Source organism: Armigeres subalbatus, chromosome 2 (genome assembly GCF_024139115.2).
Source record: "Armigeres subalbatus isolate Guangzhou_Male chromosome 2, GZ_Asu_2, whole genome shotgun sequence".
Lineage (NCBI taxonomy): Eukaryota > Metazoa > Arthropoda > Insecta > Diptera > Culicidae > Armigeres > Armigeres subalbatus.
Genome location: NC_085140.1, coordinates 421,333,051 through 421,357,897, shown reverse-complemented (window position 1 = coordinate 421,357,897; position 24,847 = coordinate 421,333,051). Strand labels below are relative to the sequence as shown.

The following is a 24,847-nucleotide window of genomic DNA, read 5'->3' as shown; positions in this document are numbered from 1 at the left end:
AATGGAAAATGGACTATGTATGTATTCAAATTTGTTACGATTAAAAATGTTATTTTTAATTATTAAAAATCCTATTTTAAAAATGTCATCATAATTTTGAATTCTTTAAGTTTTTTTTTCTTAACAATTTGTCCTTATAAAGATTCATAAGCTTTGTGATTCCAAATAATACTCTGTCTAGTAATTGATTAGATAATTTTATTGCTTTTTTACCGAAGAACCGTGCTAATTTTTCAACGTGCCAAAACGAATGTTCACACGTCTAACTACATAAAAATTAGCGAAAGCCTTTTGGATTGGACTTCATTCTAGCACTCTTTCACACTGTCTTGCAGCTGAATCATCTATATATGGTGAGAATTTTTTGAATATATTTTTGACGAGACAATATTTTTTGAACGGTAGTAAAAGACAGCGCAAAATTTGTTATATTTTATTCTGCCTTTTTCATACAGAAACTTCAGTTTCACGAAAAACTTCGAGCTCATGTTAAACTTCATTACCACAATTTTTTCTCAACATCCTGGGCATAGTGTATCCTTGTACTTGCCATACAACAAACATATATGTTGGTATATACTCATGCAATGGGTGGCATAGAAAAGCTTTCAAATAATAACTGAGGAAATTCTAATAGAAACGTTGAAAAGCAGCCCAAGTTGGAATGTAGAGCCATAGAAGAAGATGAAGAAGTGTTGAAAGTAGCGTAAGTAGCGTCCTACTTATCGACTGTAAATTGGTGTTATCGGTTTTTGCAAATGTCTCTCAGGGGAATCGTTTTCGTTAACGTTGAATAATTCTTTTGGGATCCAATTTGTTAGTCTCAAATGTAGTCTCATATTCCTATTTTAACCTATAAGAAAATACTCAAGCAAACAACAAAATCAAATATATACAATGAGTTTCTCGTTACAATAAGTCAAACGTCTACCTTGCGGTCGTGTCTTGTACAATGCCCTTCTGATTTATTTTTCCGAGATAAGATAAATTTGCGACCATGAGATAATTAATGCATCACTTCGAGTACTGCCCTCAACTTATTATTACCCTGGCTACGCCAATCAATGGCGTGAATTTCACCGCAACAATTTACTTATGATGTCATGATTTTGTTTCAATTCGCTCGCCACTTGTGAGTGTGCGATAATAGATTCGACTTTGTCACCGATGGTGACCTAAGTTACCTTCGCTTATATTTGTTGGCATGGAAATTTGAAGCCATTAAAAAAAATGGCGTTTAAAGTTAGGTTTTGAAAATTTTGCAAATCGGATTGTTTATGCTATTTCATAGAGAGATGATGATGCCGTGACATTTTATGGACTTGCCTATTTTAACAAATATTTCTTCCAGTTTTGAATATCATAGCTTGGGATGCATGAATTATAGATTTTACAATTATAATTTAATCACACTTTAAATCGTTAATAAGATAATTCAACGACGAGCAAATAATTGGATTCAATGATTTTTTTTAAATTCATTATTAGTTCTAAAAAATAATCGTTCAGAAGTTACTTTATGTCTATAGCATAGTTTCTATCTCGTTTTCTCTTCTGATTGAAAAAGTTCCCCCAATCTAGTTTATCATTTACTTGTCTCCCAACGATAAGAAGTAAAATAATTTTTTTCCGAGAGTCTGAGTCTTATCAGTTTGATATGCTCTGATAAGAATGTCACATGAAGCCCGAGTTTAATGAACACTACTAATGGCAGCTTCCCAAAAAAAATCCGCCGTTGAACACCCTAAAGTCGTCGACTGCGCGCCGGCTGTGGGTTGGACACACAATCAAACACTAACTACATTCCTTTTATGGACGTCGTGGTTCTTTCTGTCCAGCCGCACACAGCATCCAAACCCGAAACGCTCGCTGGCTGTATCGTTGGAATCTGGTTATATTGTAGCCACGTAGCGCAAAAATTCCAGCATTTCTCTCTTCGCCGCTGTGGTAGCCAAAATCTTCCCGATTCCGCTTCTCCATCGCCGCAGCGAAACGGCACGCATGTATGTGAGTCAACCGTTGAAGGGTGTATCTTTAAATTGGCGGGCGGCTTATTTATTTTCTTTCGGTTTAATTGTTCTTATCAGATTTGTATTTTAAGTATCAACGTCTTCTAAAATGTGGAACAAAAATTTAGATCCCATATATCGTAACTGTTTTTAGTTCAATTGCCGTAATTTTCTTTGAATCCCTCAAGCACATTTATCAAACAGATATTTTCTTACTAGAATATTTTTTTAATCCTATCTATATCGTCATTCGAAAGAAGGTGTCACTACTTTACCACATTTCACGGTACACATACAAATCTTGAACGAAAGAGCATTCAACAGTCGCTGTTGTTGCTGAAGATGTCGACTCGAATGGGGAAGTTCCGTTAGACCTTTCATTCTCATTCTTGTGCCGGGTTTGGTTGGATTGGATATCCGTAACCGGCTCTCTCGACCAGCCGCGCCACCCGCCTCGCAATTGTAAGACAGAGGAAATCTTGTGACAAGCGACCCCTGCGGCGACGTGTGAAAGAGTTCAACCTGACTCTGCTGCTGGCCAACTATTTTAAGCACTGGGCAAGGGAACGAAGACCCTGGCTCCGGAAGAGACAAAAAACTGTGCGCGTTCCACACTTGATTCGGACGTTCGGATTTTAAACGATGATAACCTGTTTAACATAGCTCAATCGCGTAGGCTGCTGTCTTCGTGCCCTTCGAGTGGCGCAAAGAGAACTGAATTGGGTAGGCACTTCGATCCACGATCACTAGCATATTCAATTTGTTTATTTCCATTTTACTTTTTTTTCTTGCTTTCGTTAGGTATTACAGTGTTATTAATATTATTATTAAATGCTCCATGCTTGATACAGTATGGTGTTTACGCTGTCACCATCCATTTTCCATGAACATCATTTAGTTTGCTAATCGTGCTGCTGCGCGCCGTATCAAAATCATGAAGTGATTATCTATGTTGGCTTTTTTATAAGATCTTAAAAACATATAACAAATGTATTGAACTTTTATTATATCTTGTGCAGCTTTGACACTATGGTTTCATATTTGAATGGGAAGTTTGTTCAATCAGCAAGAATTTAGTTAACCGTAATCATCACAAATCAAAGTCAATTGGATTGTTTCAAATTGAAGTAGAAACAAAAGTATGAGTGGAAATTCACCTATAAGAATGAAGAGTCCATGAGATTAGTATATCACTTTATGCTGTACTCTGTCATCATGTAGCTGTGCTGTCACTACAACGATGGTAGGTTCTAGCAAGAAGCACCACCGAGGCCCTACTGGCCTATTGATTTTTATTATTTAATCCAATTTTGCTGCCTTTTCGACGGTTGATAGTCGGTGGGTATTCAGTTCTCTGCCGGGGTATGGAATATGCAAGCATACCAGGGAATGCGATCCGGTTCCACGGTAGAATGAACAAAAGCGGAACACAGCCGAGTCATAGGCCTAGTTCAGTGCAATGTAAAAGACCAAAACAAACGGGTGCTCGATGATGCCAAGCAGCTTGATGCTAGGTTTCGGTTTGACCCAGCTTCTGGCTCTCTGGCTGGGTAGTTTCCATGTTGTTCAGTGGTCGAGAAAGAACGTAATAGAGAATGGAATTCCATGTGGATGGAATGAGGTCTTGCAGTTGTTGTAAGCGGGACCTACAATGACAACAAGCACGAGGTTCCTCTATAGATGACTGATGCCGCGCTCGTTAGTTAGTGGTGTTTTGTTATTTACCTTTAATTATGTATACTTTTGACTTAGGATTATTTGATGTTCAAGTTGTGAACTCTGCATTAATGGTTCTCTTCTAGCCCATCATTTATTAGATCACATATATCGACATAATGAAACAGTTTTACAATCATGATTGAGGGCCACCCTGATATAAAGTAATTCACCGTAATCTACTCTAAACTACCGACCTGTAATTTCAGCAGTTGAAAACTATATTTCAACGAGTGCCGCTGCGCTTGTGGTGAGCTTATCTTCACGCGGGTGACCCACATATTTCCATTACACTGAAACTAATGTGCCAAGGTGTTTCCTAATTGTGTTATCGGGTAAGCAACATGTCGGCAATCTTTCTATCTGAATGAAGCATGCAACCGTATGCCGGCGAAGTCGTGGTTATTTCATGTTATGTGTTTGTATTTCTACAAACAACTATACGTGGAGAGTCACTTGAGTCACGTGTTTATTAGACGATATCCTCCGACTTATCAGACACCAGGAACACGCATACATTGCTCAGGTGATTTTGTAATAGGTAATGTTTGTTATCTGTTTGCACCGATGTTTAATCGCTAGATGAGCCTGCAGGTAGTTCGTATTTATTTTAAATTGGATTAGTACAATAACCTCTGTTGCACCCTGCTAAAATAAGCCAACCAAGTGCACCACAAGTTATCCTTGAAGTCTAGCTTCTTACAAGTTCTTGTTGATATAAGAAAGAATTCTAGGAACTTTTTTCAAATGGGCGTATTTGATTCTGACTTTAATGTTTGGAACGGCGATTGTGCTCTTCCTTCAAATTTTTGTGATGAACTTAAGTGTCCATCAGAAAGAATAGATTCCGATTTATCTGGTAGTAACGTCAGATGTACGATATAGACAGAATTTAGAGATTATTAGCCGTTTCAAATTTCAAGGTCAAATACAGTTACGCCTATTTGAAAAAAGTTCCTAAAATTATACATTGACGGTGACGGCTGAGTTGAACAGTTCTATTCTACAAGAATTGACTGACTGGGGTTCAGCTAAACCGCACCAAGCGGCGACACTCGGCCCATGTGTGTCACGGGTAACAGCCAATGTGTGTCACGGGTAACGTTTAATTAAGTCAGGGGTATTTACTAAAATTATTATAGTTACTAAACAAATATGTAAACTTTATTTAGAGTTTGACTTTATTTTCTCTTTCTCCATATTTTCCACAACATCTAATCCAATTTTCTCACAATTCCTTGTATACGTAATTATTGCAAAACATGTTTAGAAGCTACGAATATACAACAATTTTTACTCAAAAGCAAACAATTTTTTTACCTAGAGCCCCAGAAAATTGATTGCTTTATGCACTTGCAAAAAACATTAAAAATTATTAGCTTTCAGAAATACGAGTAAAATAATTTTCACATTGATTGTTTTCCGAAGATTAAACAGCACTACCGCCGTAGGGGGTAACAATGGGTCTAGGGGCGAGAGTGGGTCATCGCTCTCACCAACAGTATGGAGATCGGATAACAAAAAAAAACCTTCATAAAGGTCTCTTTTATTTTAGTTTTCTTGCCCCTAAATATATTTAATCTTTTCTCCAAGCATTCTAAGTACTTGAAGCAGTGACCCATTCTCACCACCATTTTGACCCATTGTTACCACCTACGACGACGATACTTAATAATGTTGTATACAGTGTTGACCTGATTTTGTCACTCCCCGATTTTGTCTACCCCCCATTTTATCACGTTTTCGTCCCGATTTTATCACGTCCCGATTTTATCGCTGTTTCGACCCGATTTTGTCAACCCAAAAAATTTTGTCATTCTTTTTATTTTCGTAAATAATACCAAAAAAATTATTTATTTTCATGAAATAACTTTCACCGCTTGTAGTTTATTACGAACGACTTCTGAGTACCTTGGAAATATTCTGTAAGCAATTTCGACAAGAATTAACGGGTACAGTTCAAGCATTTGGCCTTTCCAAGGCATAAAATGATTCATATTTGTGGAATGAATTAAAAAATTGGAAATATTTTTTTTTCCAATTTTGTCACATACCCTGTTTTATCACCCCAAAATTCACCAGGGGGGTGATAAAATCGGGATATTACTGTATTGTGATCTGTTTGATAATCCATCGTTTCCAATGTTCACACGATTTTCAAGAAAACAATTTTTAAGATTAAATTGTATTGTAACGTAAGCCACGCCAGCAGCAGAAAATACCTACTTGAGATATTTTCCCACTTGTTCCGGCAAATTTTGCTTCCATATATGTGCAGGATGCGGCGTGGAATGTGTACCGCTGCAGCATTACTCATACTTGCGATGCCGAGAGCAATCGCATACTTTTGCTTGTTTGATTTTATATGAATGTTGTCTCCTCCGCACGATCAAATATTTGCACAATAATCGAGTTTATCGGTCAGCCGCTAGAAACGAACTAGCACAGATTGCAAAATGTCGATTGAATAATAGCATTGGCTGGCATTGGTATTGGTTTCACCATTTTTCACATTAAAATGATTCTATAATAGAAATCGATAAAATTTGTTTGAAGCTTATATAGTTAAAATCAAAACACGCTCCACAAGTCTAATCGATACTCAAAATATTTGAGTAAATTTTCTTAAGAAGACTATGTGCTCAAAGAATAGTCATGAAGGCTTTATCTTGTAACGCTATGTCCATGTGTATCAAATGAAAACCAAATTGTCTGGATTCTGAATTGCAATCAGTATGCTGTGTCAAGGAATTCATCTTGCAGATTATTTTTGTCATTTCAAATCCAACTTCCTGCAGCTTCTATGATGATGACAAACAACAACGATGGAGCGTGAAAAGATGTGAAAAGGGAACACATGCATGGCAAATTTTCTGAATGGATGTCGGATGTACGGATGCGTGAATGTTAATTTCTGCAGACATGCCTCAACACTTCTGGTCGTACACGTCATGCGTATTCTTCTTCTCCTTCTTCAATGGCTCTACATTCCCACTGGAAATTGGCCTGCCTTCCAACTTGGTATTCTACTAGCGTTTTCTCAGTTATCAATTGAAAGCTTTTCTATGCCCGCCATTGCATAAGTAGGGGAGAACAGTACATAACGCATCCCCGGAGCAAAATGGTCTCACTCATTAAACACTCATATAATCTGTTGTAGGACATTTTTACCATAAATTACCATTACAATTCAAAATTAGTTATCCATTATTGAGCTTCATTGGAAAAAAATGAGGAAAATCCCTTCATATTAAGATTGTAAGTTCAATCCATTAAGAACAAACCCATCAGATATACTAAAAAAATTGAGTGCGAATTTCTTAGCGTGTTGTATATTAATCGTATTTTGGCCATAACTTTTGATCCCATAGTCCGATCTGGCCAATTCTCGCTTAACTTTTCAAAAGGTCCTAAGTAACATTTTTTTCATGAATTAATTTGAGTACTGCAATCAAAAGCTTTCATGTTTTTCTGTTGATTGCGCTATTCAAATTAAATCATGAAAAAAATATTACTTAGGTCCTTTTGAAAAGTTAAGCGAGAATTTTCAATAGGAAACAATGGGACTGGATTCCCCGTCGAATGCAGCTTATTGCAAACAAATCGGATCATGATAAATGCCTAAAAGATGACTGAGTTTTATTTTGCGCACATACATACACACACGCACACACATACACACTGACAGACATCATCTCAATTCGTCGAGATGAGTCGATTGGTATATAACACTATGGGTCTCTGGACCTTCTGTCACAAAATCGTCTTGGAATGGAATATATAGCCTTTTCGTTACACCTTGGTGTACGAGAAAGGCAAAATGTCATTATTTTACATTCAATTGAGTCATTTCACGCCACCATTCGGGCGTTTTTCCCCAGGCCCATTTAGAAAACATTTTTTGAATTCGTTAGCAAGTCATGAAAACCTTATTATTTCGAACAGAAGATCATTGTGAAATGTAGCTAGTTTTGTAAATTTTGCATCTACACGTTGAAATGGTTCGGTATTCTTGTTCATATTGGTGAAACATACAAAAAAGCTTAAAAGGTTCATTATGGACTGTTCTCCCCTATGTATCTTGTGTGGCAAGTACAATGGATACACTATGCCCAGGGAGAAAAGTTTCCAAACCGAAAACATCCTAGACCGGACCGAGAGTCTAACTCGCCATCTCCGGATTGGCAATCCCAAGCCTTTGCTCGCAAGGCTACTGGAGACCCCGCGGCTTGCATAATACTTTGGCAATTATCATATACGTTTTTCAATTATGTAAATATCAATACTATATGATAGAACTGAACTATTTTTATTATCATTATTCGCTTTAAATTTTAAAAACATTAAGAAACTAAAGTGTAGTTCAATCAAAGTTAATTGTCTGTTTGGCGGGTATTGGACCACCCGACTTGAACTTTACTATGTTCTGAAAACTCAGATGTGAATATGTACATTTTGTTGAAGATTTGATTTGAAAAATGTATTGGAGGTAACCACTTTCCTTCGCTGGGACACGAATCCACCACCCTCAGTACGCTAAACTGGTGCTTATATAACCAACTAAGCTACGAAGGACCTCCGTCGAAGGTCGAAATATGTATCGGTAAAGTTTCCATCTAGAGATACAATTAAATGGGAGAGTATTAAATTGTCTTATGACAAATGAAAAAAATCCAATAAACTTAAAGCCTTTTTGCAGGACTTAACAAAACTTTTGTAACATCCACGCATTGTTAGAAACCATTTTGGAATTTGAGCTTCATTGAGTTGTTATTGTTAAACTGACAGCATACATGTAGGTATGGTCGAAAATAAAAACTCTGCTTCTTTGTTTGACCCAATTCCCATGAACCATGAAACTTATATGATTAATGATGTGTTCAAGGGTGTGTTTTGTCATTCTTTCATCCGCACCAAAACGAGTGGATACACACTTTTGAAGAGTGAGCCTCCACGAAAAGAAAGAAATCGATTCATTCCAATTGATTTCAGAATACACCCGATTCTGTTTTTACACGGATTTTTGCAAAGTTGCTCCATTTTGCATGATTCGTCGAGAAATCATAAAACTTTTTTTACACGGATTTTCAAATTTTGAACTGAAAACTTTTTTTACACGGAACGCATCCCCCGTGTAAAAAAAGAATCGGGTGTAGTCGGGTCTGACCTAGAAGAAAAAAAAACTAGTGGGTTGTGAAAAACGGTTTATTTGCGTTTAGAATTAGAATTAGGTGATTCGCACAAATTCGTATGCGGTTCAAACCTAGCTTAGACATCATACATGTAGGATCACTCCCTTCGCATGATGATTTGGGACTAACCACTATCTATTAGATGGAAGCAAGGCATTCTCTATCAGTCGAGATACGTCCGTCCTGGTACTGGCCCTGGGCACGTCATCGCGAGTGCTAAGGATGATTAGTGCAACACCTACTTCATGAATGATGCAGAGAGCTTTTCGACCAGAATAATACACATGTTTTTAAAGGATCGAAATAACAGTATTTTTATGCCAATTACAGTGTGACGAACAGTGCATAATAAATGCGTTTGATTCGACTTAAATTATATATACATACATTGTTTCTTCTGCCCTTGAAAACAAAGCAGTGATGAACTTTATAATTATTTAAAAATCAATTTAATAATGCATATAAAAAAAATCTTGAAAACAATACTATGCATCAGGGCAACTTTGCTAAACTTTGGTAAAATTGCTTTGTAAAAACGCTTTCCTTCATTACCCTTTATGATAGAGTCTATCAGATAGGCCTATCTCAGATAAAATCAATACCAAATTTTCAAAACGACTTATTTGCTCTTGGAAACAAATATTCAATCATCGGTTTGACGAATCTGATAGCATTTTTGCGCAAACCAAAAGCATCAATACGTAGGTGGAAGCTTCTGCTACCTATTGATGGTGTTGATTTGCGTGGGAGTGATATCAGTCTTGTTAATCTTTGTTTACAAAAATGAATCTTTGTTTACAAAAGCCAATAAGTCGTTTTTAAAATTTGGTATTGAAATAGAAGTTTGGAATACATACCGTGATTTTCTCAACGGTCAGATAGGGCAGAAATTTCCATTCAATTTTGTAGCTTCTGATTAAAAATGTGCATTTCTCGCGCTTAGTTTCATAGGGGTCTAACTGTATTGATCAATATCTCTTAATCGATTTTATATTTTGTTAATAACTCAATTGCTTCAAAAGCTACAACCGTGATTATTGATTCTGGTGCAAGATACAATCATCCTTTATCATACCAAACCATTAAACCATCGACAAACTAGCGTAATTCGGAACAATAATAAAAAGAAAACATCGACGAAGAGAAATCGATCAATACAGTTACGCCCCTATGAAACTAAGCGCGAGATTTGTTCTTTTAAAATTTTTCGACTTCCCAAGTGATTCGGCTATAACCCCTGAATGCAATAACCGAATTGGCCAATTTTCAATACGAAACAATGGGGCTTGATTCCACGTCGTACGCAATTTGTTGCGATTTGTTGTCATTATCAGAGTGGAGAAGCCGCTGTACTAACTCTCCGACAAACGCTGCTAGAGTCCCTAACTAAGCTGAACATCGTGTTGGGCAACGCCACTTGCCCAAATTTTGCAGTCCAAGTTTGGCCGGTGATCTGTACCCGAGCAGGAGAGACCACCTCGATATCAGAAATTGGCCTTGCATAAGAGGTAAAATACCAAAAACTTATATGCAGAATTCTTGAGGCATAACATGGTATTTCAATACCAAAACGAATAATAATTGGTTATGAATTTGGTATTGAAATTCATTTTAATAACTGAGTATGTTATGGTTCAAGTATTGCGCATATTAGTTTTTGGTATTATTCCTTTGGTATTTTACCTCTTATGCAGGGCTAGTTCATAACAGAGTATGAGTTAAACTTTTTGCATGTGCAAAAGAGTTTTTAAAAACTAAAACTAAAACTACAATTAAAATTAAAACGACTACACGCTATGATGGTTATAATCGAACTGCTTGCGATTTATTGTTGATTTCTCTTTTTATAATTGACAATTTTGTTTGTGTTTTAAATTGAAATAAGAACTGTGTGCGATACCGGTCAAAGGAATGCGGGCATCGGCTGGATGTTTTGATAAATGTTGTGACTAGCTGATGTGCAGCAGAAACGACTGATGTGTAGCAGGAACGGTGCATGATAACTCCTCCCTTCTTAAAATGACTTTGCCCTCAAAGTCTTATCGGACGATTGGCTGTTGGCATGTTAAGATAATTATTGATAACTTGAAGTCTTTCATTGGTAATATCCGAATATGGGGATTTCGTTGGGTTTTCTTCTGGTGCAGATGCTTTCATTTGATCCTGTAGGTTGATTTCTATTTTTGGAATCCTAGATTGTTTCTTGGTGATGATGAAGTAGATTGTAAAAGCGGCTGTTATTAGGAATAGAGTTGAAAAACTTATTGCTCCAAAAACGTGAAGTTTCCACTGTAAAGAATTATTAGTCAAGTACATGTGCTTGAGCACTGATCTGTGCTTTAATGTAAGATTTGCCAAATATTCGTGTGGTGGAATATCCATTAGGTTTTCGGCATGGGCTAGTATTCCGGTTGTAGGTCTGAAGGATAATTTTGGGGTTTGTATGATGAGATTCGTATAGCTGTCGTTATCAATGCTTACTTCACATTTTTCAAAATGGATTAAGTATGATCCTTCTAAGCGTTGATTCAATTTACTACAGTTGGATTGTAATGTTGTGTTTACGTTGTTTAAAAGGATAGTAGCGTCATTTATTCGCTTGATGATTCCAGTTGAATAGACCTTTTCGTATGTGCAATTTGCATGATGTAATTGGACCAAATTAAAAATACAAGGAGTTGTTGGTTGTAGCATTTCGGATTCACATATAAAATTTTCTGAGTCCTCTTGGCATGGTTGTGAGGATTCGAAGATGTGTGAATTATTGTTGATAAGATAGTTCGACTTGATGTGGATTCGACTTCCATTTAAAATGAGTGGACTAACATACTCATAACTGTAGATTTCACTTGAGAACTGTGGAACTTTTAACATGTACATAACGTGTGTATTATTCATTGCGACCTGTGTACTTGATTTACTTAATAAGTCTTCAAAGGATTTTACGTGGATATTTTGGTGTTCGAGGAACTGTTTAATTCTTAAGTAGTCCTTCATAGTTAAGAGTTGACTACTAGGGATTCCATTTTTTGCAAGTAAAATAGCATCTTCTAGCACTTCTAGTTGATGTTGAGCGGCGTTAAGATTTAGCAAAATTGTGAGGAGGTTGATTTCAATTGCATGTTGTTGTGTTGATTTGAAATCCAAGTCTACTAATTCGTTGACGGCTTGATTTAGATGTTTAATTCGGTAGTTGATATTTTCATTGATGTAGGTTTGCTGATTGTTATTGTCAATTAGGGCATTCATGGTTTTGTTGATGATGTGGAGATCCTCGGCATCAGGTGTTCCAGCAATCCATTTTAAAATCGTTCCAATTGTGTCCCAACGTTTCACTCGACTGAACGATGGTATAATTTTCAAAAAGGTTTGATACAACAGATTGTTTCTATTTTCCAATAATTTGTAAAGCTGATTATTGTATACATTATTTTTCAATTCGTCAAATTTTACAATTATGTCATGTAGTTGTGATAAATTAATGGGTTGTATTATTCTCACGTATCCATTTTTAATTTTGCTTTCCCTAGAGGTATTATGGCTATTGGGTTTTATTTAAATCATGTATTTGTATTTGTCCTTGCATAGGAATTGCAGTACACATCAAAATTCTGAAACAATAAAGTATTGAACAAACATTAGTTTTTCTTAAATTCATTTTGTGAATTTTGCGATTATTGATGTCAATAATATAAGTACTATAATCTTCTTTAACTTTGATCTTTTTATATTTACTTTTTCGCTTTGAGATATCATGTGTTTTTCAAATGCATCAGATCCTGGTTCAAAAGTTGGATAAGTTTCTTCGGGAATTTTTCGTTCTTTTTGTCGTACATCTGAATAACTTTTTCATGGCTTTTTGTTTTTCTTTTATTAATTTCATTTGCATCTAAATTTTATTAATTTCTCCAATGTAAATATTATTAGGAGTGTTTTTACAAAACTATGGATTGAATGATTATATTTATACACAGTTGATCTCATTAATTCAGCAACATCCATGTCTGGAAAATCTTTTTATGCATCTTGAAATTTCTCTTAAAGTTGAATGGCATCTTTCGATTTGACCATTTGTCTCTGATCTGTGAACAGGGTTTTAAAAATTTGAATATTCAAGTTTCGTAATCTTTTGCTCTATAACATTTGAATTAAAAGTACTTTCATTATCCATTATTACAATTTTGGTATACTCCATTCATAAATTAGGTCAAATAAGGCATCTTCTACATCTAGAAGGGATTTAGAGTCGATTGCTCTATATTTTAAGAACTTGGAAAATTTATCAATGGTTGTTAGAAATAAATTATCTATATTGTAAACAAATATATCAACATGAATTATTTCTCCAGGTTGCTGGGGTATTGGGGTTTTAAATGGTACAAACTTCTGGGGGTTACGTTGGTATTTTTCTGTTTTGCAAACCTCACAAGTTTTTACAAATTCTTTTACTTTCTTTGCCATTTTGGGAAATAAAAATCTTTTAGAAGTTGCTCTGTATTTTCTACGTCATTTCTGTGGGCGAACTGATGAATTTTTTGATTTCTTCAAGTTGTCTTTCTTCAGTATTGATATCTTGAACCTTTTTTTGCGAAAATCTAACTTTAATAGTTCTTGGATTAAAATTTTGCCTATAAATTTCTTGAATAGTTGCCATTATTGGTTCAGTAGTAAAAATTCCATTAAGGACGTTCGGATTTAGAAATATTTTCAATGTATTTATTAGAAATTCGTTTGTGAATCGGGTTTCGATAAAAATGTGTCTTTTATAATTTTCGAAAGGAACTACTAAGCCATAACTCGACCGATTCCCAATTTTGAACAGTAGTTGATTTTTGAAAACATTAATAGGGCTTCCGTTGAAGGAATGAAAGAGCTATCATCTTCATCAGATGAATGCTGGGTTGCAGTTAAAGAATTTATTTGTACCCGAGACAAAGCATCAGCTACAACGAGCTTTGCCTGGTTTGTAAAAAAATGATGGTCATGCTCTTCAGTAAAAGCTTTCCATCTTTTTAATTTTGCATTATTATTTTTGGCGAAATTGTGAAAGTTAACGGTTGATGGTCTGTGTAAATTAAAATTTTGTGACCATATATAAAATTTCTGAGAGTATGCAGTGCCCAAACTATAGCAAGCATCTCTTTTTCGTTAGTTGCATAATTCTCTTCGGTACTTGAAAGAGTTTTTGAAATGAAAGTGATGGGTCTTTCTCCATCATGAAAATTTTGTGACAATACGGCACCAATTGCTTTATTAGAAGCATCAGTGGTTAGTAAAAATGGTTTTTGGAAATCAGGAAATGCTAATACATCTTCTGAGGATAAAATATCTTTTAATAATTTAAAAGCTTTTTTCCATCCTGATCTAATTCAATTTTAAAATTTCTGGATTCATTCTTCGAAACTTGCTTATGACCGTTTTCTCCTTTTAGAAATTTTGTTAAAGGTTTTGCAATTTTGGCATAGTTTTTAACAAATCTTCTATAATATCCAGATAGTCCAAGGAACGCACGTAATTCTTTTAAATTAGTGGGTTCTGGATATCTTTGAATACTTTCAATTTTCTTTGGATTTGGTTTTAATCCTCTTTGGGATACTATAAATCCAAGAAATTCAACTTCAGATTTTAACCATTCAGATTTATCTAGTTGAATTTTAAAATTAGCTTTGCGTAATGTTTCCAATATTATTTTTTAGTTTTTTATTTGCTCATCTAAAGTTTCACCAAATATGATTATGTCATCTATATAGACATAACATATTTTTCCAATATGCTCATGGAGAACATCATCCACAACTCGTTGAAATATGGCAGGAGCATTTTTTAAACCAAAGGATAAACGAACGAATTCATACTTTCCATTGTTTACCGAAAAGCTGTTTTCTCTATATCATTATTATTCAAAGGAATCTGGTGAAAACCAGATGCAAGGTCAATGGTTGTGAAATATTTCATCTTTCCCAAATTTGCTAGAATTGTAGAGGTATCAGGTATCGGATACCTGTCACTTATTGTTTTTGATTCAATTTTCGGTAATCAATAACAAGTCGGTATTTTTCTGACATGAGGCATCTTGTTTTTTGGAACAATCCACACGGGAGAATTATACGGAGATCTAGATGGTCGTATAATTCCATCGTGTAACATTTTCAATTTGATTGTTTACTTCATTTTTAAAGGCTTGCGGGTAAGGATATGATTTTGAATAAATAGGTTCATTATCAGTGGTACGTATATCTGCACGTATTTTTGTGGTAAAAGTTAACTTCTCATCAGGTGGTTGAAATAAATCTTGGTATTGGTTTAACAAATTATGTACCTTGTCCTTTTCGTCTTGTTGCAAATGTTCATCTCGGATGCGAATTTGATTTACCTCCTGTAATCGATGCGCTAATAAAGGTATAACATTTTTATTGATTATCAACACATTTTCCTTGGTATCAATAATTGCTTCCATTTCTTTTAATGTATCATGGCCGATAATTGCGTCGAATGATCGCAACTTGTCCATGTGATACAATTTCACATTTACGTCAGAATATGGCCTAAAAAGTTTTGCTTGGGAATAAGTTTGAATTTGAATATTTCCTCCAACTGAAGAAACATTGAAAGGTTTATTTACTGGATGTGAAATTCTTGCGAATTTCGGATGAATAAAATTTTATTCGATCCAGTGTCGACTAATATTTTTAAAGGATCACTTCGATTACCATAGAATAGAAAATATGGTAATGCAGACTTTATTCTAAAAATTAATTCTGGTTCTTCGTTATGTTCTTCTAATTCTTGAGGATACTGGTACTCCAAATTTTCAGCATATCTTTCGAATGAAGGTCCTGCTGGACATTCTTCGTGCGATGTATAAGGTAAATTTTCAAAGTATTGTTGCGTATCAATATCATCGCATTCTGTTTCAATATGGAATTGTTTCGGATTCCTATTATGTATTAAAGGCCGGTTTATATAGTTTACCGTTCTCATAGATACATCAGTATCAATTGGCTCAGGCTTAATATTTTTGGGAACGAATGGTTGCGCGGAAGGATTTACAACTTGTCTGTTATAAACATATGGATTATATTGTGGATTTTTGGGGACAACTGGTTGTGGGGCTGCATTTACCACATGTCGATTATGAATATATGGATTATATTGTGGGTTTTTAGGAATGAATGGTTGCCTTGGAAAGAATGGATTATATTGTGGTCTCGAAATTTGTCTAATCATGTGTTGTGAAGGTAGTGGTTGAAAATATTGTGGTGTGAATGTAGTTGGTATTCTGGGTGGTATTTTTGGTGGTATTTTTTGTTGCTGATACTGTGGGTGTTGTGAAAAGATGGGAGTGTCGGTTTTTAATTTTGTGTAGTTTTTCCTGAATTCCGCATTAATAAATGCGTTACAATAATTGTAAGCTTGGGCTAATGATTCTGCCCTGTAATTTTTTAGAAATTTACCCATATCTCCGTCTAAACCTCGTATGAAAGCATCCATCGCCTTTTCATTGTACATTTCAATAATGGATTTCGAGGCTTCGGGGTGATTATAACGACTATCACTCTTGACGTGATTAGCTATATGGGATAGTATAGCACTCACTTCGTTGTAGTATTTCTCAAGATCCTTGCCTCTCTGTTGTACACTCATTAATTGACAGTCCAAAGTTGCCAAATCTCGCTTTTCTCCATAATAAGTTAATAAGGTATTTTTATCATAAGCCAATTTAAGTTAACATTCGAGGAGACCAAGGCGTTATTCGCCTCTCCTCTTACTTTCCTTCTTATGGTTCTGCATACTATGTGAAACTTATTAAATTGGTTGATAGAACCATTTGTTTTAGGTCGATATAAGTTCACTAATTTTTTCCGCATCGTCAAGCCAAACATGTAATTCACTTGGCTCGCCGTTAAAAGTTGGAAGAGCTTTGACCAGATCGGGTATGTCTTCTATGGCTTCGGGATCAACTGGTTGATTATTTTGATCCACCAAATATAGTGGGGGATCAGAATAGTCAGGTGGTTGGTGTTGCAGTAGTTATTGCAGTTTCAATAGCCAAAAGTCTGGTTAATATTGAATTTATTTGTTCCTCAGCCATTTGGAATTTATTATGTTATTTAAAAATAATTTGGGGCTTTTTAGATAAAAGATAACGCAAACACTTCAATAAAACTTTGATTGATTTAATTTATTTGATAATACACTTCAAGTAATTGATAAAACACTTTTTCACTTTTATTTTCTTTCCTTGCTGAAATTAGAATTTTTTATTAGTAATACTTACAAAACAAACTTAAGCATAGCTCTCTATGCTGTTTCGCCGAGAGCGCAAATATTCTATCCTTTTTCAGAGAATATTTTGACTTTCCTTCGGATCCTTATCCTGTATCGGTTGGATTCCTTTCAGGTAGAGACCAGACACGAGTCTCCAACTCTCCCAGTGTAGGCGGCAAAAATCCCGTTTTTCCTGCTGGTGACTAGGGGGCCTTTCCTCACGGCTGCTGCTGATGCGGCGGTCAAGTCGAAGTTTAAATTGTTCCCGATGTTTTATCACTCGCGACACAATAAATTACTCGCGCTGGTCCCTATTCGGGCGCCAGTTAAACTTTTGCATGTGCAAAAGAGTTTTTAAAACTAAAACTAAAACTACAATTAAAATTAAAACGACTACACGCTATGATGGTTATAATCGAACTGCTTGCGATTTATTGTTGATTTCTCTTTTTATAATTGACAATTTTGTTTGTGTTTTAAATTGAAATAAGAACTGTGTGCGATACCGGTCAAAGGAATGCGGGCATCGGCTGGATGTTTTGATAAATGTTGTGACTAGCTGATGTGCAGCAGAAACGACTGATGTGTAGCAGGAACGGTGCATGATAACTTATGGTATTGACAACAGAATTAGGTATCATTGAGCCAATTTCTCCTGCTCGGGTAGTGGAGGGCTTACGATAGTTCACTCCCAGTAACGATTTGGCTATCAAATACAGGATAAGCAGCGAGGCAAAGAGAGGAAGCCTAGGGGCTTCTATTAGAACCTGAGCGTGGTGGGTTGCCCACTTCAACAATGGGACCTTCAGTGAGGCAATGGGTCTGGAGGAAAAAACGGGAACTCATAGAGATGACGAACTGGTTGCGGTTCTGTCACGAGCGTGTGACGCTACCATACCGAGGACGGAACGACCGTTAAATTGCAGGCCACAATGTTGATGGAGCGAGCAAATTACAAAGGGCACGCTCGCCGAAAATAGGGGAGGGATGCATCAACCTATTCGAAGCGGTGAGGTTGGCCCTAAACAAGGCCATCAAAGAAAGCAAGAAAGTCTTGACTGATTGTGCCAGATCGTCAACTCATGGGGAGGTGTTTATCCGGTAGTGATGTCCAAAACAACAGGAGCACTGGCTCCTCCCGAGCGGTGTCCAATGAGGCTAAAGACGATAGTTGAAGTACTATTCACGAACCACGGCCCAACCCATTGGCCGCCAAAAAAGAGGATAGGAGCAGACGACGAAGAGGTGGCGAGGGTGACGGTATGACAATAGTTCCTTGACCCGAGGGGATCCGGAACAGGTCAGCCATCCCGAATATAGTAGAAGAGGTAGCGTTTGATTACCTATTACCGAAACCTAGCAAGTCACCGGGAGACCCCTCAGTCTGTCTAATATATACTGTAGGGAAGCTACTGGGAATCCTGGACAGGCTGTCGCCGTACGTGGAAGGCGGCGGGAGGATCGTCGAGCGAGCAATTCGGCTTTCAGAGGAACAGTCTACTTTGAGCGCCATTAAATCGGTGGTTGATTAGCAGACCTCATGGACAGCTATAACATGGCTTTACTCTGTGCTTAACTGGGGGTCCTACACTTATAACGTAACCATTTTTTTCTGGGTTTTTCGGCTCCCCCTCCCCCCATGTAAGATATTTTTCATGCAAATGAAATATTTATTTATTTGGAGCGGAGAAATCGACGACCCCCCATCCCCATAAATGCTTACGTAATATGTGTACGGCACATGGCCACGGATGCTTCATGTTGTACCTGCACAGGTTCTGACATGCTACTTCCTCCGCCTGTTCGCATTGCCCAGATGTGCCAGAAACGACTGAGCATATCCTGTTCACAAATCCCCTTCCAAGCGGAGAGGAGTTCGATGCTAGAGGCCCGCGGAATGGTACTTTGGATACTACCACCGATAACATCAGAAGTATGTGTCAGGACGTAGAACAGTGGAGTGCTGTTGCAAGAATGACCAGGATAGCCAACATCCTACAACGAGGTTGGCGCACAGAGCTGCAGCAGGCCGCCATTGCGGAATACAGACTATAAGAAAGCGTCAGAGTTCATCGTGGTTTTGTTTTTGAATCAAACATATAGTCTTTCGGTAGACTTAGTGTATAGGAAATGCAAAAATTTACAGCCTTATCGCTAGTAAATGATGGAGTAAACTTCTACCCCACCTTTAGATCAGACAGGGTACTGCTCCAAAATTTTTATTATATTTAATTAAAATAAATTCAAATGGCTTTCGTCAAACATGTGTACATGTAGAGTTCAGTGTCTGTTTTCTTTTTCATCTTCCAACATTCCAACTGGAACGTAGACTGCGATTTTATTTTAATTTGACCTGCTTTTCAACTTAGGTGATTACAAATTATGTTCAGATTATCACAGTAATTAAATCGAGAAAAAGGTCACTCATCTCTTCATACGGCTAAATAAATGAAAAATCTCCCCATACGCCGATTGAGCGTGTATTCAAAATAAAAAAGTAAATATAGTGTAGGAAAAAGTCAAACAAAAAATGATTGAGCGAAAACAAAAATATTTAAGGGTCAATGTTTGACATTTTATCTTTCCTTACGGTCACGACACGACAAATGTATGTAGAGGTCAATCTAACGGTGCAAAATTGATTTAAACTGTGCACCAATGAGCCATGTATCAAATTTGTAGTGCTTAAATTCTCTTTTCTTTCTCATTCTGATGTGTGTTGTATTTTTTACCTGTGGTACCTATTAAATGGCGCAAGCTACGCAGACTGAAACTACATGACCGGCCGCTCTACTTATTCTGAATGGGTTCGATGCACTGCAACGCTATGAATCAATTCTTATACCTTCGATGTGTGCTGCACCAGTGGATATGTATCACTGTTTGCAATAGTACCGTTTCATCCATCACCCGAATCGAAACGGGGGGCGAACGAGCACGTGATGTGTACGAAAACGTGCAGCTGTAATCGAACCAAGTGTGAAACATGCTTAATTGCTCCGCAGTACTAATTCCTACCTGTTCATAATTACGGCAGTGTCAGTTACTCGTTTACATTGGTAATTTGTAGTTGTACTCACTCTTAGAGCCGATATGCCTGAAAGCGATGTTCGGTAGTCAAAAAAAAAACTTCTTAATTTTTATTTCCATTCCTTGGTTTTATTGCTTGAGTTTGGTCGATTGAACTTTTTTGGAATTTATCAAGAAAAGAACAATTCTGATTGAAATCAACAAGCATCAGACTTATTCTGTTTTCCTTGACATGGTAATTGAACCCATTTATACCCGTCGTGATCTTCGTTACGCGATGTCTCCATTAGCGACAGTCATCACCATTTTAGTAGAAGCGTCACGTCTTTGAAGTGCCCTATAAACGTACGGTGTGCACTGCTTTTCAATTTCCTCTTTTAACTGTGTGGAAAACCCGCAGTTAGATTGAAGGTAGTGCAGTGCGAGTAGTTACGTTTGATGGCTGACGAATAAAGTTCACAATATATACTTTGTTTTATCTATCAAATTTCAATAAATAACAGTTGAAGAAATCTCGAAACATAGTTTTTCATAGAGCCCTTCTGCAGTTGTGTTAGCTGCGAGATTTCTAAGTCAAGTCAACTTTATGCATACGTTCCATATATGGCTAAAACTACAAACTTATGACTCTTTTGCTAATATCTAGGCTAGTTTTGCAAACCAGGAATAAAACTTGGCCATCTTCAACGCGACCGCTTTATAGCCTCGTTATGTCTTCGATAAAAGTTTTTTTTTTTCTTATCAGATTTACCTATTTTAGACTTCAGTAATATTGTTAAAAATAGATTACACGTAGACGACTACCGTCAGTGACCAAATGGTGCCGAATTTCTAGGTTACATGAAGATGACTAATGCCGATGGCAATGCACCTTCAATAATGTTTATTATTTGATGTGGCAGCGCCCCTACGTTCAAAGAAGTGTGAAACGTTCATTATTTCAGAATAGTGACGCGTCGTTGTGTACATTATGACTTTCTGATCGATTGACACACTCAAGTATAAGGTAACAAGTGGCACCCACCTAAGGCAGACCGAAGCCGAAGGGCGGCGCTATTGTCGCTGCAGCTCATTCGAATACCTAGATAGATCGCGAAAAACAAATATTTAGCCGAGGTTTCAGATGACTTTTGTTTAAGAATAACTTCAGAGTGCTGATAGAGGGGCTTCGACGATTCGAATGAAACTAATATACCATTGAGACGAAAAAGGGAAAATTTCCATTTGATTTATTTATAAAGATTATGAATGAACATTTAGAGTTTCAATTTCATCGATCGGGTACGCACATTAAAGTCATTTAGAATTGGATCCATGACTCGTTGAAGCTTTATCGGAACAATCGGAAACCTTAGAAACGTTTACGCTATCATTCTTTACGCTATCATTGTTTTCACTCTCCAAAGAACAACACTCTTGCGAACAGCTATGTTCTGAACCAATCTTCTCCGATGATAGCTTAATACCGCAAGTTTTACAGAATGGAGGATTCAGAGATTGTGACTCCACAGATGTGTCATCTCCGGTTAGGCTCTTGCGTCTTGCAGTATACTCAGCACTGGCAGCTGCTTGCTCATTGTATCTTTTTAAAGTGTTCACTTCGCCCTGAGCGTCTATGAATTTCCTCTCCAAATTCAATAATTCTCGTTGCATACTGTGAAATTTTTTAAAATTTTAGAATCAAGATTAGTATTTTATTTATTATATAGTACTCATGGGAAACTTCTGATGTCTGTTTGCATTGTTTCTCCAAAGTAATTTTCAACTTCAGGTTCTCGCATTCCAATTCAACTACTTTTTCTTGAAGCGCTGTCCGTTGTTTCTCATTCACGGTTTCAACATTGGTAATCTATTTAACAAATATTATAAAACATTTTAACGGAAACTTATCAATATTATACTTACATAATCAACACTTTCTTTCTTCAAAGCATCGTAATCCTTGGTCAGAGCCTCCAGTTTTGCAGTCTTTTCTCCTAAAGCTGCATTCAATTGGTCAAAGGAATTCTTCTGTTGTGCGGCCGACTCATATTGCTGCTTCAGTTCACTGTATTTAACGACCCAACTCATAACTGTTGAATGAAAATAAAATGAGAGACAGCGGCAATCAGGCTACGTATATTCGTATTTTTTTACATTTTACAAAGCATTTTCCTATAACAAAAGACGTCACACTGAAACACATCTGTGTATCTTTCAATAGCTTTCAATGATATAGGAAATACTAATATCATTTATCAAACTTGATCGTAAATTTTTATGATAGAATGGAATGCAATGGGGTTGCTTTACACGTGGTGTGTTTTGTCTTGCATCTGGTCTTTGAAAGGGGTGAAACATTGAGTTAACCCCACAAAAAGTTGAAGAAAAATCAAGTGATATTTAAAAAGTTGACAAAATTAAGGTGAACTAAGGTACGGATGAAATCCCTTCGTGTAAAAAGCGACTCAAGTGTACACTAATTAAATAGTTCTAATCTAAACAAAGAAAATTTATGGCACCCATCCGCTTATTCCAGCAAAGGATTAAATTTCTACATTTTGCCAACATTGAATAGTCTTACCTTTTCGTTTTTCCTCATCGATTTCGTTCATCGTGTTGAAAGCACGTTTGCGTTCCTGCTGCAGTTCCCCTGATATATCCTCGCACGTCTCCAGACCGGATTCAATGTCAAGCAGAAGGGACTTAAGTGTGAGCTTCGTTTCCTGTAGCTCTTTGTTGGCCAACTTAAGAGCATGTTCCCGCGCTCGCAGCTCGTCCGGCAAGCCCTTTAGCCGCTGGATTTCCGTCATGAGTATTTGGTTTTCCTGCTCCAGTGCCGTATTGATTTCTTGCGTTATGAGCTCCTCCTTGTCCTTAAGGGCTTTGATCTCCTGCTTCTGGCGTTCGATGATGGCATTAGATTCCATTAGTTTGCCGCTGGGTTGAGTAGCAAATTAAACTAAATTACACTTAAAGAAGTTTAGGTCCTTACCGATAAAGATTGGATTGTTCATCTTTCATTTTCAAAGTTCGAAGTAGTTGTTCCTGTTCGAGTTGTGAATTTCGGAGTTGTGCTAAATATATTTCCAGAGCTTGATTACAGCGGCAATTACATGTCCCAAATTTGCTAACTATCGATGCAGCTCCTTGTGAGCTTTGACTGTCCGTATCTCTGACTTGATCGCTCGAAGGGCAGCGTCCGGCAAGATTTAGCTGGCAACGGTAGAGCAGGCGCTGAGTATTAAGTTCATTGCGAACATCCAGTTCCAAATTACTGAGGGTATTTTCCAGAGTGTCAAGTGTGTTGATGATTCCGGCCAATGGCTCGCTATCATCATTTAAATGAGGTATACCAGAAGAAGACATTTTTATTTAACTTGAATTTAATCGTCCTTTGAGGGAATTTGGGTTTCAAAATTTTTCTGCTATCACTTCAACTTTAGAAGTTATTCCAAAATTTGACTGATATAATTTATTCTATGACTACTTTGATTTCCTAAAATATCAATAATAAAAATCTGTAGGCACCTACATGAGCCTACATTTTGTTCATTTAGTAAAAGGCCTGTGAATTGTTCAGAAAGCTCAATTTATTGCATCATTAGTAAAATAGGCTTTACTATCATGCTTATCAGTGGTAAGCTAGAAATGATTGAGTTTGTAAGGAGGATTGACAAATGATATACAAAATCAACTAAAACGCAAATGTAACAAAAATGCGATCATGAGCAGTATAGGACAAATATGTTTTGCCTTTCTCGAGGCTATAATACTGCTTTTTGCTAATTTGGTCGGGGTTAAATCAAATCGCACAAAGCGCCAACAAAAAATTACCCATTTTTCTGCCCAAGTTCTTGTTTAGCAGATTTAGTTGATCATGAATAGTATCGGATATCTCTCAACCCCATAACTGAGGATATCCTACAACAAATGTATGTATGAATTGATATGAAATGATTCCCTTTTTCCTTGTACGAACAAAATATCACAAGTCATTTAAAAGGCCGCTTAGTGCGTTTTGGCAAAACCCCGACCATTTGATGTGCAGAAATTGTATGGAGGCGTGAATAACAATGATCAAACGATTATTGACTCGACGTGATTGATGATTTTCATGATGCGATATGGATTAAGTTTTATTACATTTCGTGACTGACTGTAACTTGGAAGTGTTCGAGTTTATTGTTTTCAAGTCCCAATAACTACATTCCGCAATCCAAGCTCTGATTCTATTAACTTTCATGTTTTCTTCTTTTTGCAGGTAATAAACTGAACATCTACTAGAGGACCCTACAAACTAAATATTCCAAGTTCACTGCACCTCCTACGATGATTGTTAGGGGTAGCCAAGTGATGTAGCTGGATTCCACCAAACGTGAAATTACGCGAATGCACGATCGATTACGCAATTAATGAAAAAAAGTGTACAGAAGAAGAGATAGAAAACAAACGGTATCACACCTACTGTTCGTCAGGCTGAAGAGTGAATAATGAAAAAAAAAAACACTCGTACGAGAAAGGTAAAACAGTCGTTCAGTTGCTCCTAAACCAGATGATTCGCGCAAACCGGCCATCAACCATCATCGGTAATTGTTATGGAGGTTCCATGAATCTGATCCGCCTCGTGGTCAGTCGTCCACCTCAGTTACA

At 36.7% G+C, this 24,847-nt stretch overlaps 2 protein-coding genes across 6 annotated transcripts in view; one reads left to right on the top strand and one right to left on the bottom strand.

Moving 5' to 3' along the window:
* Positions 1 to 24,847, top strand: part of LOC134213448 (protein kinase C and casein kinase substrate in neurons protein 1) — a 102,322-nt gene that overhangs the window by 21,096 nt on the left and 56,379 nt on the right. The window lies entirely within an intron of this gene.
* On the bottom strand, positions 21,419 to 23,689 carry LOC134217761 (uncharacterized). Its single transcript, XM_062696569.1, has 5 exons — positions 23,190 to 23,689; positions 22,779 to 23,134; positions 22,121 to 22,287; positions 21,928 to 22,064; positions 21,419 to 21,869 (listed from the first exon to the last, which is right to left on the bottom strand). Exons 1-5 carry the CDS (start codon positions 23,561 to 23,563, stop codon positions 21,512 to 21,514), a joined length of 1,392 nt encoding a protein of 463 aa, XP_062552553.1. The 5' UTR covers positions 23,564 to 23,689; the 3' UTR covers positions 21,419 to 21,511.